This window comes from Macrobrachium rosenbergii, chromosome 6, assembly GCF_040412425.1.
Source record: "Macrobrachium rosenbergii isolate ZJJX-2024 chromosome 6, ASM4041242v1, whole genome shotgun sequence".
In the NCBI taxonomy this organism is placed as follows: Eukaryota; Metazoa; Arthropoda; class Malacostraca; order Decapoda; family Palaemonidae; genus Macrobrachium; species Macrobrachium rosenbergii.
The window spans coordinates 21,643,497-21,656,316 of NC_089746.1; the positions used below are offsets into that span (position 1 = coordinate 21,643,497).

Below are 12,820 nucleotides of genomic sequence, written 5' to 3' on the forward strand. Positions count from 1 at the left end.
ACTTCTATGTAGATAATCAAGTCACATCCCAATCCTTTTGTGTTCTTAAAAGTTACTTTTAAAACCCGTGTATGGACCTTGAGTCGAGGCATTTCCCTCCTGACAGGTGGCGTGCTCAGAGGGAAAAACTGGGTCTTTGGAATGTGTAGATATTTCTGATTTCCGTCTTAAGGAAACAGTGTCAAGGGACGAGTTCAAACTTCCTCAGCTGCAGTGCTCTCTTTGGCTTGTTACCTAAAAAGCTCCCATTTATAAGTTCTGGCTTTTTTTTAGGCTACATACTTTGTTTCTTTTACAGTTTGTAAGTGACCAGTAGTAGGTAATTGTTGTAAAGGGAAAATCAGTGAACCTGTAACGTCTAACGCTCCACAGTGTAGTGTTCTTTGATCTGTGTTGTTGGTTTTATTCTCTACTAGGAATATGATTATTGGACTTTGGAGTAATACACTAGGTAGGCAGATTATGCAACTCACGATGCCGTTATTCACTCTCTAAACCAAAATGATCTGGTTATCGCCCTTATCAGATATCTAGAAACAATCAGCAAATGATGCAGCTGGTTTGGTATAATACTTGGCTACAGCTAAATCAAGACTTCATTGATTGATCAGTCTTGTACTATCGTACTGTTTCATTATTCACTTTATGTAAGGTCCACAGTATTTAAAATTTGTGATAATTACCTTCGACTCCAAGCTATCTTCTGAATGTTAAATTAAGGCTTCATCATCGAAATCCACCTGAAAATCCTTATGTACAGCGTTGTTGGATATTCAATAAGCACTATGTTCCTTCCACTACCTCCTTTAGTGCATGTGATTTTTGAGTTAGTGTATCCACAATTTGGTGAGTGAGGCTCCTCAATGTCCAACTTCCCAACGGCAGAAATATTTTATTCCCTTCACTAACAAAGTGGAATGGTTTTCTCTCCCGACAGTGTTCCTAATAATTTCAACGGGAATGAGCCTGTAAAAATGTGGAAATCTTCCCTCTTGGCAACGTTTCCCAATTATGGTGCTCTTCAGCTGGAGTGAGTATGTAGAACTTGTGGGATAAATTTCCTTTCTGTTAAGTGTTCCCTATTCTGGTGCTCTTCAGCTGGAGTAAGTCTGCAAAGATTTGGAGCAGTCTTCCCTTTCAACAATATTCAAGATTCTGTTGCTCTTCGGCTGTAGTGAGTCTGTAAAAGGTTGAACTGGCTCCCGTTGCTAATTTTGGTACTCTTCAGCTGGAATGAGTCTGTAACACTATGGAACAGTCTTCCAAGTTATCAGTTTTACCAATTCTGGTGCTCTTCAGCTGAAATGAGTCTGCCAAGCTGTGGAACAATCTTTTCTGCTGGCAGCATTCTAGCTTCTGGTGCTCTACAGCTTGAGTTAGTCTGTGGAACTATGTAACAATCTTCCTCCTGGCAGTGTTACAGATTCTGGGGGGCAGTCTTACAATCTTCTGGTAGTATTCCTGATGACAGGGATATCCAGGTGGAGTGAGATTATCAAACTGTGTAACGGTTCTTCCTCCTGGCAGGTTTCCTTGTTCTGGTGCTCTTCAGCTGGAGTGAGTCCATAAGACTGTTAGTCAGAAATCCATCGTGACAGTGTTCCAAGTGCTGGAGCTTTCTGCTGGAACAACTGTAAAATTGTAGAATAGTCTTCCCTCCTGGGCTCTCAGCAGTGAGGTTGTCAATCTGCGAGACCATCCTCTTTTAAGGATGTGTTCCTGATGCCAAGCAACTTCAGTTGGAGTGAGACTAACAAACTATGGAACAATCCTTCCTCCTGGCACTATAACTGATTCTGGTGCTCTTCAAATGGAGTGACTGTAAAACTGTGAAACAGTCTTCCCTCCTGACGCTGTTCCCAATTCTGGGGCTGTCAGCTGTAGTGAAGATACATATTTGTGGGACAGTCCTCCTCTGAGGCAGTGTTTCGAAGTCAGGCTCTTAAGATGGAACCCTTTGCCCTCTTACTTTTTCCTCGACTGCTTTTTATTTTTACAGATTTGTAAAGTGGTTTAACTTCCATAGTTTCTTTTTTCTTATATACTTTATTATATTTGTATTCTCTGGGTTCAGTTTTCATTTGGCAAGTTCAGTATGAATGATGTAGCAGAGGGCGAGGGAAAGGTAGAGTGCTAAAAACAAGGCATTGGCATGAACGTTGCAATTCACCCATCTTTAATTATAACACCACGTTTCTCTAGTGATTCTGTTATTTATTTCGTATCAGTAGTCCATTGCCATTATTATGAGTAATGGTGAAACATACGATATTGATACAGATTTACAGATTACTAATAGCTGGACCATAATTATGATTCAAAATATTACTGGCAGGCCCTAGAGGAGAAATTCGTATTCATCACCAGTGACAGCTTCGCTCGTGTGTTCGTGATGACGTTTGGAAAGGACAAGTTCCACCTCAGCAAGGAAAAGATTTTCCCATCGAATCTGGGGGCTATTTGTCAGAAAGGTTCTCCCGTCACAGACAGGCTCTCTTCCGTGTAAGTCGGCAAGTGCATTTCGTGAAGAGGGTACAAAGCCTACAGAACCTAACACACACACACACACACACACACACACACACACACACACATATATATATATATATATATATATATATATATATATATATATATATATATTATATTATATATATATATATATATAATATATATATATATATATATATATATATATATATATATATATATATATATATATATATATATATATATATATATATATATATATATATAAATGTGTATATTCAGAGCATGTATATTGACGATTTTGCTTCTCTTACTAGATTCGAAACCTCATATTTGAAGTTGACTTTACAGAAAAAGGTTAAATAATCGTGTATTTTCAGGGTGCTCAGAATGCTAGATAGTGGTCTGATAAGCAAAATTACGGATGACCTTTACAGAAATACGCAAGCAGTTCGGTCAGTTGAAGAGACAGAGAACAAAAGTATCGCCATTACCTTAAATCACCTGCAGGTTAGTCTTTGAGTCTTTGTGCAACGTTGTAAAGATTGTGTCAAGATAGTGTTAGCCGATTGTGACTCTTCCTTGCTGTACCACCAAAAACACTGAAATCTGAAGAAGGAAAGGAATAAAGAAATTCCCTTTTTCCAGGCGGAAACTGAACCCACGTTGTTTAGAAAACTGAAATTTGAGTTTGACATACTACTCTAACTAGCTGGTGTTCGAATTGCAATACTTGAAAGCACGGCCCTATTTGACAGAATATTATCGAATTCTCTAATTTCTCAGGATTGCCTTATGGACTAGAGTACTGCTTTGTTGTTACTTAATCGGAACGTCATTTGTTTATTCCGGAACAGCCCTCGACTTCCAATTCTTGAGTTATACAGTGCATGTTTTAAATTTCTTTTACAGTTCCATTCCACAGTTAGTAATAAAAAAGTCATTTCTATATTAATTAATATATATATATATATATATATATATATATATATATATATATATATATATATATATATATATATATATATATATATATATATGTGTGTGTGTGTGTGTGTGTGTGTGTGTGTATGTGTGCATGTTTATATGTGTATATATAATCATGAAGCTACAAATGTTTAATATCCAGTTCACGCTACTTCGGGAATATCCCCGATGGGGAATGATCACCGAAGGAGAATTTTATAAGTGATAAATGGATCAGTACCGCCGGGTCCCGATGGTAGGCCTACTGATCCTTTTATCACATAAAATTCCCCTTCGGTGATCATTCCCATCGGGGATATTCAGAAGTAATAATTGAATATTAAACAGCATTTGTAACTTCATGATTGTATATAAGTCACGTGTGATAAAATTTCATATGTATATGTATATATATATATATATATATATATATATATATATATATATATATATATATATATATATATATATATATATATATATATATATATATATATATATATATATATATATATATATATATATATATATATATACCGCATATACACACACATAATTTATGTGCGTGTCAGCGTGTGTACACTGTTCCCGTGCTGGTAGTAAATGGTAGGAGTTTTTTGGCCTAGGGAGCGCAAGTGGTTCTGGGTTCAGTTGTTACACACCCCAAGGTGGAGGAGAGCCAAATATAGAAATGTGAATCCCTTTTTGGGGAGGAAATCCCCTGCAATGGTAGCTAAGCCTCTTCACACGAGGCCATCAGCAGTTACAGTGTCACTACTGTTGAATTCTGGGAAAACATAACATTCTCGCTGCCCTGTGTTGTGTTAAAGCCAAAACATGCCCATTTTCTGTGTTTATATGCAAAAAAAAATAAATAAATAAATAAAACAAAATAAATAAATATAAAAGGATGATTGTCTTGCAGTTTTGAATGAGAGTGGATGTGATGCTGATTTGGTTAAAGTGAGCAAGTTGAATGTTTGGGATGTGAGTAAGGCAAAGGGGAAGGGAACGTGTGCAGGAGAGGGGAGGAAAAGTGGTGTTTCGGGCAGCTGAAACGTGTAGAGCTAGGCAGGGAGTAGCACTTGTGTTACAGGTTTTTAGTCAAGACCAGAGGGAAAAGCAAGATGATGGATAGAATGTTTTAAAAAAGTGTGGTTGGAGGTCTGTATAATCATTATTAGGTTGAAACAAAAGTAAAGATCAATGGAAGTTCAATTTGGAGAAGAAGAGGTGAAAATGTAGCTGCAAGGATAATCAAGACAAATGAGTTTCCTAATAAATAAACAAGGAGGCATTATAATGAGAAGACGTATAAAAATGGGCTTGGGTTAAAGATAGAGAGGGTGAAGGAGTACAAGAAGGGTATGCACAATTCCAGGATGAGGTTATGAAGCGAGAAGGTAGTGTTTGTGTATACAGGAAGGTGGGTAGAAGGAATAAAGCCAAGAGTGGTGAGATGAGGTAATAAGAAGGGAATTAGCTAAGGATAGAAGGAGTTTATTTAAGACGTGACAGTAAAGCCCCATACACACTATGCATCATGTATCAACCACGTGATGTAGTAGTGGTGTTGAATAAAATTACTAGCGGCCAAATTGTACTGCAACACTGCTCACTTGTTCTCCGGCCAGATTTGACAGTAAAGCGTCACATGTTTGAGAAGAGAAAGTTGAAAGGGATATACAGAGTGCAATTAATGGATTAAGGGAGGGGCAAATACAGTATTCCTTTTGTGTTGGTCCGTGTCCATTCAAGGAGTTTGGCCGGTGGTGGTGATTGAGCCATTGGCACTGGAGCTGAGCGGAACGTACCGCTCCGACTGCTGATGCATCACTGCGCAGTGCGCAGGCTTTTGAAATCGGTCTGCCCCATCAACACAATGGTGATGTAGCCTCATGTTGAAAAAGTGGTTTTTCAACACATCTGTTCAACACTGCGCGCCTCATGATGCATAGTGTGTACGGGGCTTAAGACAGAAAGGAGGACTGCATGCAGGAATACGAGAGAATGAATAAGGTAGCTATGAAGGTGAAAGTGAAAAAGGAGGCACGTAATACAAAAAGAGGTTAGAATGAGAGTAAGGACTAAGAGGAGAATAAGTTATCCTTGACTAGGCGAATGCAGAGAGAAAGGTTAATGAGCAAATGAATCCCAGAACAAAAGATACAGATAGAAAAATACCATCGGAAGAGGTCGTAGTCCTGGGTCAGTGGAATAATTGCTTAGAGGAATTGTTGAATGAAGAAGACAGAAGAGAGGAAGAGTAAAATGAGACTAGAGTGGATTGGGTTAGAATGCTTGTGGAAATTACTGTTAAGGATATAAGGAGGGCAATTAAGAGACTGAAAATGGGAAGAAGTGAAAGGTTGCTGAGGGGTAAATGATGGAAATAATTTTCTCCGCAGAACGCTAAAGGTGACAAGGGCTTCAGGGAAGGTGGATGGTTGAAAAGCATGGAATTCGAAACCCACTGGTTAGCGGGATCAGTTTGAACATCAGTTTTCTAACCAATGTGGATTTTATTTCCACCTGAGAGGAAATTTCTTCATTAATGGCAGGGTTTTGAAAAGAGAGGATTCTATTCAGGTTTAAAAACCAGGTTGTGTGGTGGAAGTTTTCTGGTCAAGGAGTTCACCCACAATTCAGCGGTTTAAGCACAACTGTGGCCATGATCGTGTCTTTTATTTTCTTGGGAGCCACCCATGGTCAAGGAAACGGCTTAAAGCTTTGTTGGAAAAATACGATTGATAAAACTCTCTCTCTCTCTCTCCTTGAATAACATTCAGTCTAAAATTATGACATAGAAAAAGCCTCTTTTTTCCAGTGGCATTACGGCTAATATATATGTACATATATATATATATATATATATATATATATATATATATATATATATATATATATATATATATATATATAATATATATATATATATATATATATATATATATATATATATATATATATATATATATATACACATATATGAGCATATATATAATTTGTGTATCACACACCAAAGATATAGTACTGTTATGTTTGCGTGTAACGTATATATTTATAAAATCTAATCAAGCATAGTATGGTAGAAACATAAAGCTTTAACAACTTTATTTTAATTACAGGCTGCATTTTACTTCTTTTTCCTGGGATTAATGGCATCCTCCTTGGTCCTGCTGATGGAGAGACTCAAGTTTTACGTTGAAAGAAAGACGTTCTTCCTATAGCCGGAGTAATATAATTAATGAAGCTGAAGCCGTTTTCTCCTATATCGTTAAGATATCAGTGGTAATATTAGTAATGTTTTTCCTATAGGAATTTGTATATATATATATATATATATATATATATATATATATATATATATATATATATATATATATATATATATATATATTTTATAAATATTACTGCTGTTCGCCCTCGTAACATTTGATTGTAAATAATATCAGCCTGACCAAGACCGGGAAAAGCCATTGTCCGCATTAGGAGCGTCTTCAGTTCAAACTTTAACATCCGTTGGAGAAAGGAATAGGTAGCATTTAGGCATTTAACCCCATAGGAGAAATTTCCATATTCAACTTTAAGAATAGGTGGTCCTAAAGTCCTTTTTTCCTTTCTACCTGTCTCTTGTGGCGAATGTTTTTAACAGAGCATAGACGCCTAAGGCATGACTGTAGGCCTGTTTTGACCCAGGCCGGTCAGGGAACGACAGAGAGAGAAACTAGCCGCCGTCTCGAGCAGACGTCTGGAAGGTGGCCCTGTCCCCGCCTTTGTCTATTATTTTATTAGTGAATGGTGGAGCAAGAAACACACACCCAAACTTCAGCACGTCCGTTGTAAATGCGCGCCAACGCTTCGTCTTTAAGGTATAGTCCGTGTGCTGTTCGAAACTTCGTCCATTCTTTTAACCTCTTTTCTGTATTTCCAACTCTTTCTTTGTTTTCTTCCTTCAGCCACCACTTAGGGTATATGTGTTTACGAAGTCTAGATTAAGCCTAATTATTATATTGTTAGCTTCAACCCCGTTATTCCAGTAAAATACCTAGGATTTAGGGTAAGCAAAATCAGGTTAAATCTCGATGCTTTTGTATGCCTCGCGTCCGAATGTTTGGAAGAACCATTGCGTTTAAAATCAAATTCATCTCAAATATTCTTTGTTAAGGTTAATAACCCTTAACTGGCGACCTTTGGCTAATTAACGACTGTCTTTGAGGTTAACTTTTGGCTTCAAGTGGCAGGTTACGTGTAATCTTGGTTTGCAGGGCCGTAAAAATTACGTAAATTGAATAATACATGATCAACCAAGAAGTAACAATATATATATATATACATATATATATATATGTATATACATATATATATATATATGTATATATATATATATATATGTATATACATATACGTAATATATGTATATATATATATATATATATAATATATATATATATATATATATATATATATATATATATATATATATATATATATATATATATATATATATATATGTATATATATATATATATATATATACATATAATATATATACATATATATTTATATATATATATATATATATATATATATATATATATATATATATATACATATATACATATATATATATATATGTATATACATATATATATATATGTATATACATATATATATATGTATATACATATATATATATGTATATACATATATATATATGTATATACATATATATATATATATGTATATACATATATATATATATGTGTATATACATATATATATATATATATATATGTATATACATATATATATATATATATATATATATATGTATATACATATATATATATATATATGTATATACATATATATATATGTATATACATATATTTTTATATACATATATATATATATATATATATATGTATATACATATATATATATATAGTATATACATATATATATATATATATATATATGTATATACATATATATATATATTTACAAATGTATATACCATATATATATATATGTTGTATATACATATATATATATATGTATATATTCATTGTATATACATATATATATATATATATGTATATATATATACATATATATATGTATATACATATATATATATATATATGTATATACATATATATATATATATGTATATACATATATATATATATATGTATATACATATATATATATATATGTATATACATATATATATATATATATATGTATATACATATATATATATATGTATATACATATATATATATATATGTATATACATATATATATATATATGTATATACCAATACATATAACTGTATATATATGTTTTACCATGTATATACATATAAATATTTATACATATATAATATGTATATACATATATATATATGTATATACATATATATATGTATATACATATATATATATGAACATATATATATTTCATATATATATATGTATATACATATATATATATAATGTATATATTTATATATACATATATATATTTATATATACATATATATATTTATATATATATATTATTATTTACATATATATGTATATATATGTATGTAGGTATGTATATATATGTATATGTGTGTGTGTGCGTGCGGGTGTGTCTATGTATGTATTTTTTCATGTTCAGTCCCTATTTACAAATGTCCCTGTTTTCGAAACCATTGATATTATCCTCGGAAAATTATTCCCTACCCCGAATACCAATTATAACGGTTTTACCAGAAATATTTTCTAAAAGCTCTTGGAACTTTCTCACAGATACATTTTATTTTTAATGGGAAAGTTTATAAGCAAATAGATGATGGCATGGCCATGGACTCCCCTCTTAGGACCTTCTTTCGCCAATATATAAATATATATATATATATATATATATGATATGCACATTTATAATATATATATATATATATATATATATATATATATATATATATATATATATATATATATATATATATATGAAATACGGAAGGTTGGTAGTGCCTGACCCTTCTCCACCAGGCTATGATATACCAAATTCGACTCACTACCATGCACACAGTTCAATACTTGAATGAACAGAAGCAAAATAAATATGTCTGGTAGCAGGCCTAAATTGGGTCTTTATAAAACAGGTATCAATTCTGGGACTTACTGGTGAGGTATCCACACACACACACACACACACACACACACACACACACACACACACACACACACACACACACACACACACACAGTTCATTCATTCCTAAGTTGGCCGGTGTTTGATCCATCGACCCATGGCTTCACTAGATTGCTATAAACTACATATCACTATACATACAGGCGAGAAGAGCCAAAAACATGGAAGAAAATGATCCAAAATGAAAATTTAACAAACTTTGAAGTTCGGAAAAATGAAGATTAAAAGTTTCCATAGGCCAGGATGCTCCCCCGTGAATTCTTCAGCTACACAGAAATCTCCGAAAACCTGCAGCCATTCTGATACAATACACTTTTTATTTAGAGGCTTTCTCGATCCCTCGGACTTGCAATCTGCAGACCAAGCTCATCCCAGACTCCCTAGGGTGCCATTCCTTCCCATCACAAGGGCAGCATGCCCAACGCAGCTCTTATTGCCGTTGTTCCATTATAATTCTATTGTTGCCCTGAAGAAGGCCATGGGCTAATGGCTTGAAGAACTCTTGGCTTGTGAATGAATAAATTGAACAACACAGTAGCAGTTAGAATATTATATATATATTTATATATATATACACAGGGGGTATATATGAATAAATACATACATACATACATATATATATTTATATATATGTATGTATTTATTTATTCATATATACCCCTGTATATTATATATATATATATATATATATATATATATATATATATATATATATATATATATATATATATATATATATAATGTATGTATGTATGTATATATGTACCTCAGCTATATGAACTACTTTCTTCTCTATCACTTTTGTGGCAAATAAATAGTTATCCACACAGTGGTGCACAGATTTCATCATTTTTTCATGTGTCGCCTTATTTACTAGTGAATATTAGTAGGTAGTGTTTTGTGTGATGTGCTGAGATGTGTGTAGTTGTTTTAAAATGACAGAATTAATCATGTTCAGGCGGGGAGTAGCCCCATTGGATTCCAGGGGGCACAGACCCCTGTCATGGTGAACTCATTACCCGATGTCAGGTCAAGGGGTCCAAGGTAGAGAAATCCCATTAAGGCAGGTTACGGTGCACTAGGCGAGGTTATATTGTGTTAAGAAAGGATAAGTTAGGCTGAATCTCTGAAAATTTCTCATGTTTTACAGCTGACAAACATAACTGGTCTGTCTCCTGTTTAATTTCATGAAAAAAATCGGTATTCAGAGGAAGACCTTCAAGATTTTTGGAGACCTGTCTATCCAGAGCAAATTTTTTTTTGTTGTTCTTTTATTTTCATGTTTTTAAGTAGTGTTCCCCATTTTGGTCGTCAGCAGCTTTACTCGCATCTTGAATTGTTGGACAAACAGTTTATCCTTATTCTTTGTATATCTCTCTGATACCGTAGTTCAGTTAGCTCATGTTGCATACAGTACGAAATTTTTCATAAATCTCATCATCCGCAGAGTTCAGTCTTCCAAGACTATAGGCTACCGCCCAGTAAGGAGTACTGTAAACGCGGAATATTCTCACGGAATATTTCTTGAATTTTCTTCTGTGAGGTTCAGAACCAAGCATTCTCTTACTGTACTGACTAAATAGTCGAATTATTATCCTAATCCTGTGGTGGCATCGTTGGAAATTCAGAAGTTCACTCTTGCTGCAAATACCTTTTTGATGAGCAGGCTGACGCTTGACTAACTTAGTAGTCTATTTATTATTTGTCTTATTTACATACACACGCACACACACAAACACACACATATATGTGTGTGTGCATGTGCGTATGGCTGGTGGAATACACGAGAGAGAAGAGCCTAAATCGATATCGATTTCTGACCGAATCAGACCGATTTGGGAAGGGTCTGTAGAGACCCATGGTGCTTTTGCAAAACTGAGCTGTGAATTATGAACTTAGAAGTTAGTTGTGATGGGCCACAATCAGGATGAAGAAATGTAAGGGGTTGAGAGGTTAATAATCTCATTCTAGAGGACTACCTGAGAACCAGAAATTCTACATATATATATATATATATATATATATATATATATATATATATATATATATATATATATATATACATACACACATATATATATATATATAATTAAAAAAGAATGGAAATATTTATGTCAACTTTAACGTTCGTCTGGCCAGTATTGTTGATGGGTCGATATTCGGCAGCAATGCTCAGAGGCGTGAAATGTCCACATAATGGAAAGGTAGCATTGGATGGCAATCCGTACATAAGTAGGGATATACTAGAGTAGGGAATAATTTGTCAATATTATAATTGTAAATCAAACACACAGCTGACGACGTGGATAATAACTCCCAAACAAGACACGCCTCTCTTCAGTAGCATTCACAAAGGACTAAACAAAATAGAGTAGCAGCTACTGAATTCAGATGCATAATTCATGAACAGTTGATACTCAATTCACTCAGTCTCTCCCTCTGTCGGCTTACGTCCGCATTGTGGCCCATTTCATGACTGAATGAGTGAGTGAGCTTACTCTCTCATTCCATCGGCTCCCGGGAATCATTGTGATGTAATGAGTATGTTATTATTCTCGTGAATAACTTTCGAAGGACTAACTCGCTCTCTATCCCTTTTGATCTCTAGGCCCAGTGGTGACCAGTTGGGTGAAAAGTGAGTGACTGAGTGACTGAATTCTTGAACAGCTGTTGGAGAAAGGCAACAAACAGACAACACAGAACTGCCTAGTAATGATATCAGTAAACAAGCAAGAAAACAGGAAGGTCTAGTGTAAAGTTTTATAAATGATGTATGTTTAGATATTTCGGAAGGTTTGTTGAAATGTTGAAGGTTGTTTTATTGTTATGATAATATGAAGCGAAATTAATGGATTAGGTAAAGGCGACAAACGTAGCCTAAGAATAACAGATGTATTGAAATGAAAGGTAATAAAATATATGATTATATTATGATAATTATCCTGATACGGTTTTACTCTTTACTTCTAAAATGAGAAAACGCGCGCACACACAACCATATATATATATATATATATATATATATATATATATATATATATATATATATATATATATATATATATATATATATATATAATGCTTTGTTTTGGGATGGAAAAATGTGAAAACTTAAACCCAGGTCCAATAATAAAAGATACTTTATGACCTCTT

General features: G+C 33.7%; 1 protein-coding gene across 2 annotated transcripts in view; it reads left to right on the plus strand.

Moving 5' to 3' along the window:
* The window catches only part of LOC136839309 (probable glutamate receptor), a 28,062-nt gene extending 15,469 nt beyond the window's left edge, over positions 1-12,593 (plus strand). The window contains exons 12-15 of one of the 2 annotated variants that reach the window (XM_067105179.1): positions 2,336-2,502; positions 2,871-3,000; positions 6,585-6,747; positions 12,276-12,593. In XM_067105179.1, the coding sequence (XP_066961280.1) occupies positions 2,336-2,502; positions 2,871-3,000; positions 6,585-6,686 (399 nt within the window). In that variant the 3' untranslated portion in view covers positions 6,687-6,747; positions 12,276-12,593. The remainder of the gene's footprint in view (positions 1-2,335; positions 2,503-2,870; positions 3,001-6,584; positions 6,748-12,275) is intronic. The other variant, XM_067105180.1, reaches the window with a different exon arrangement.
* The last annotated feature ends 227 nt before the right edge of the window (positions 12,594-12,820 follow it).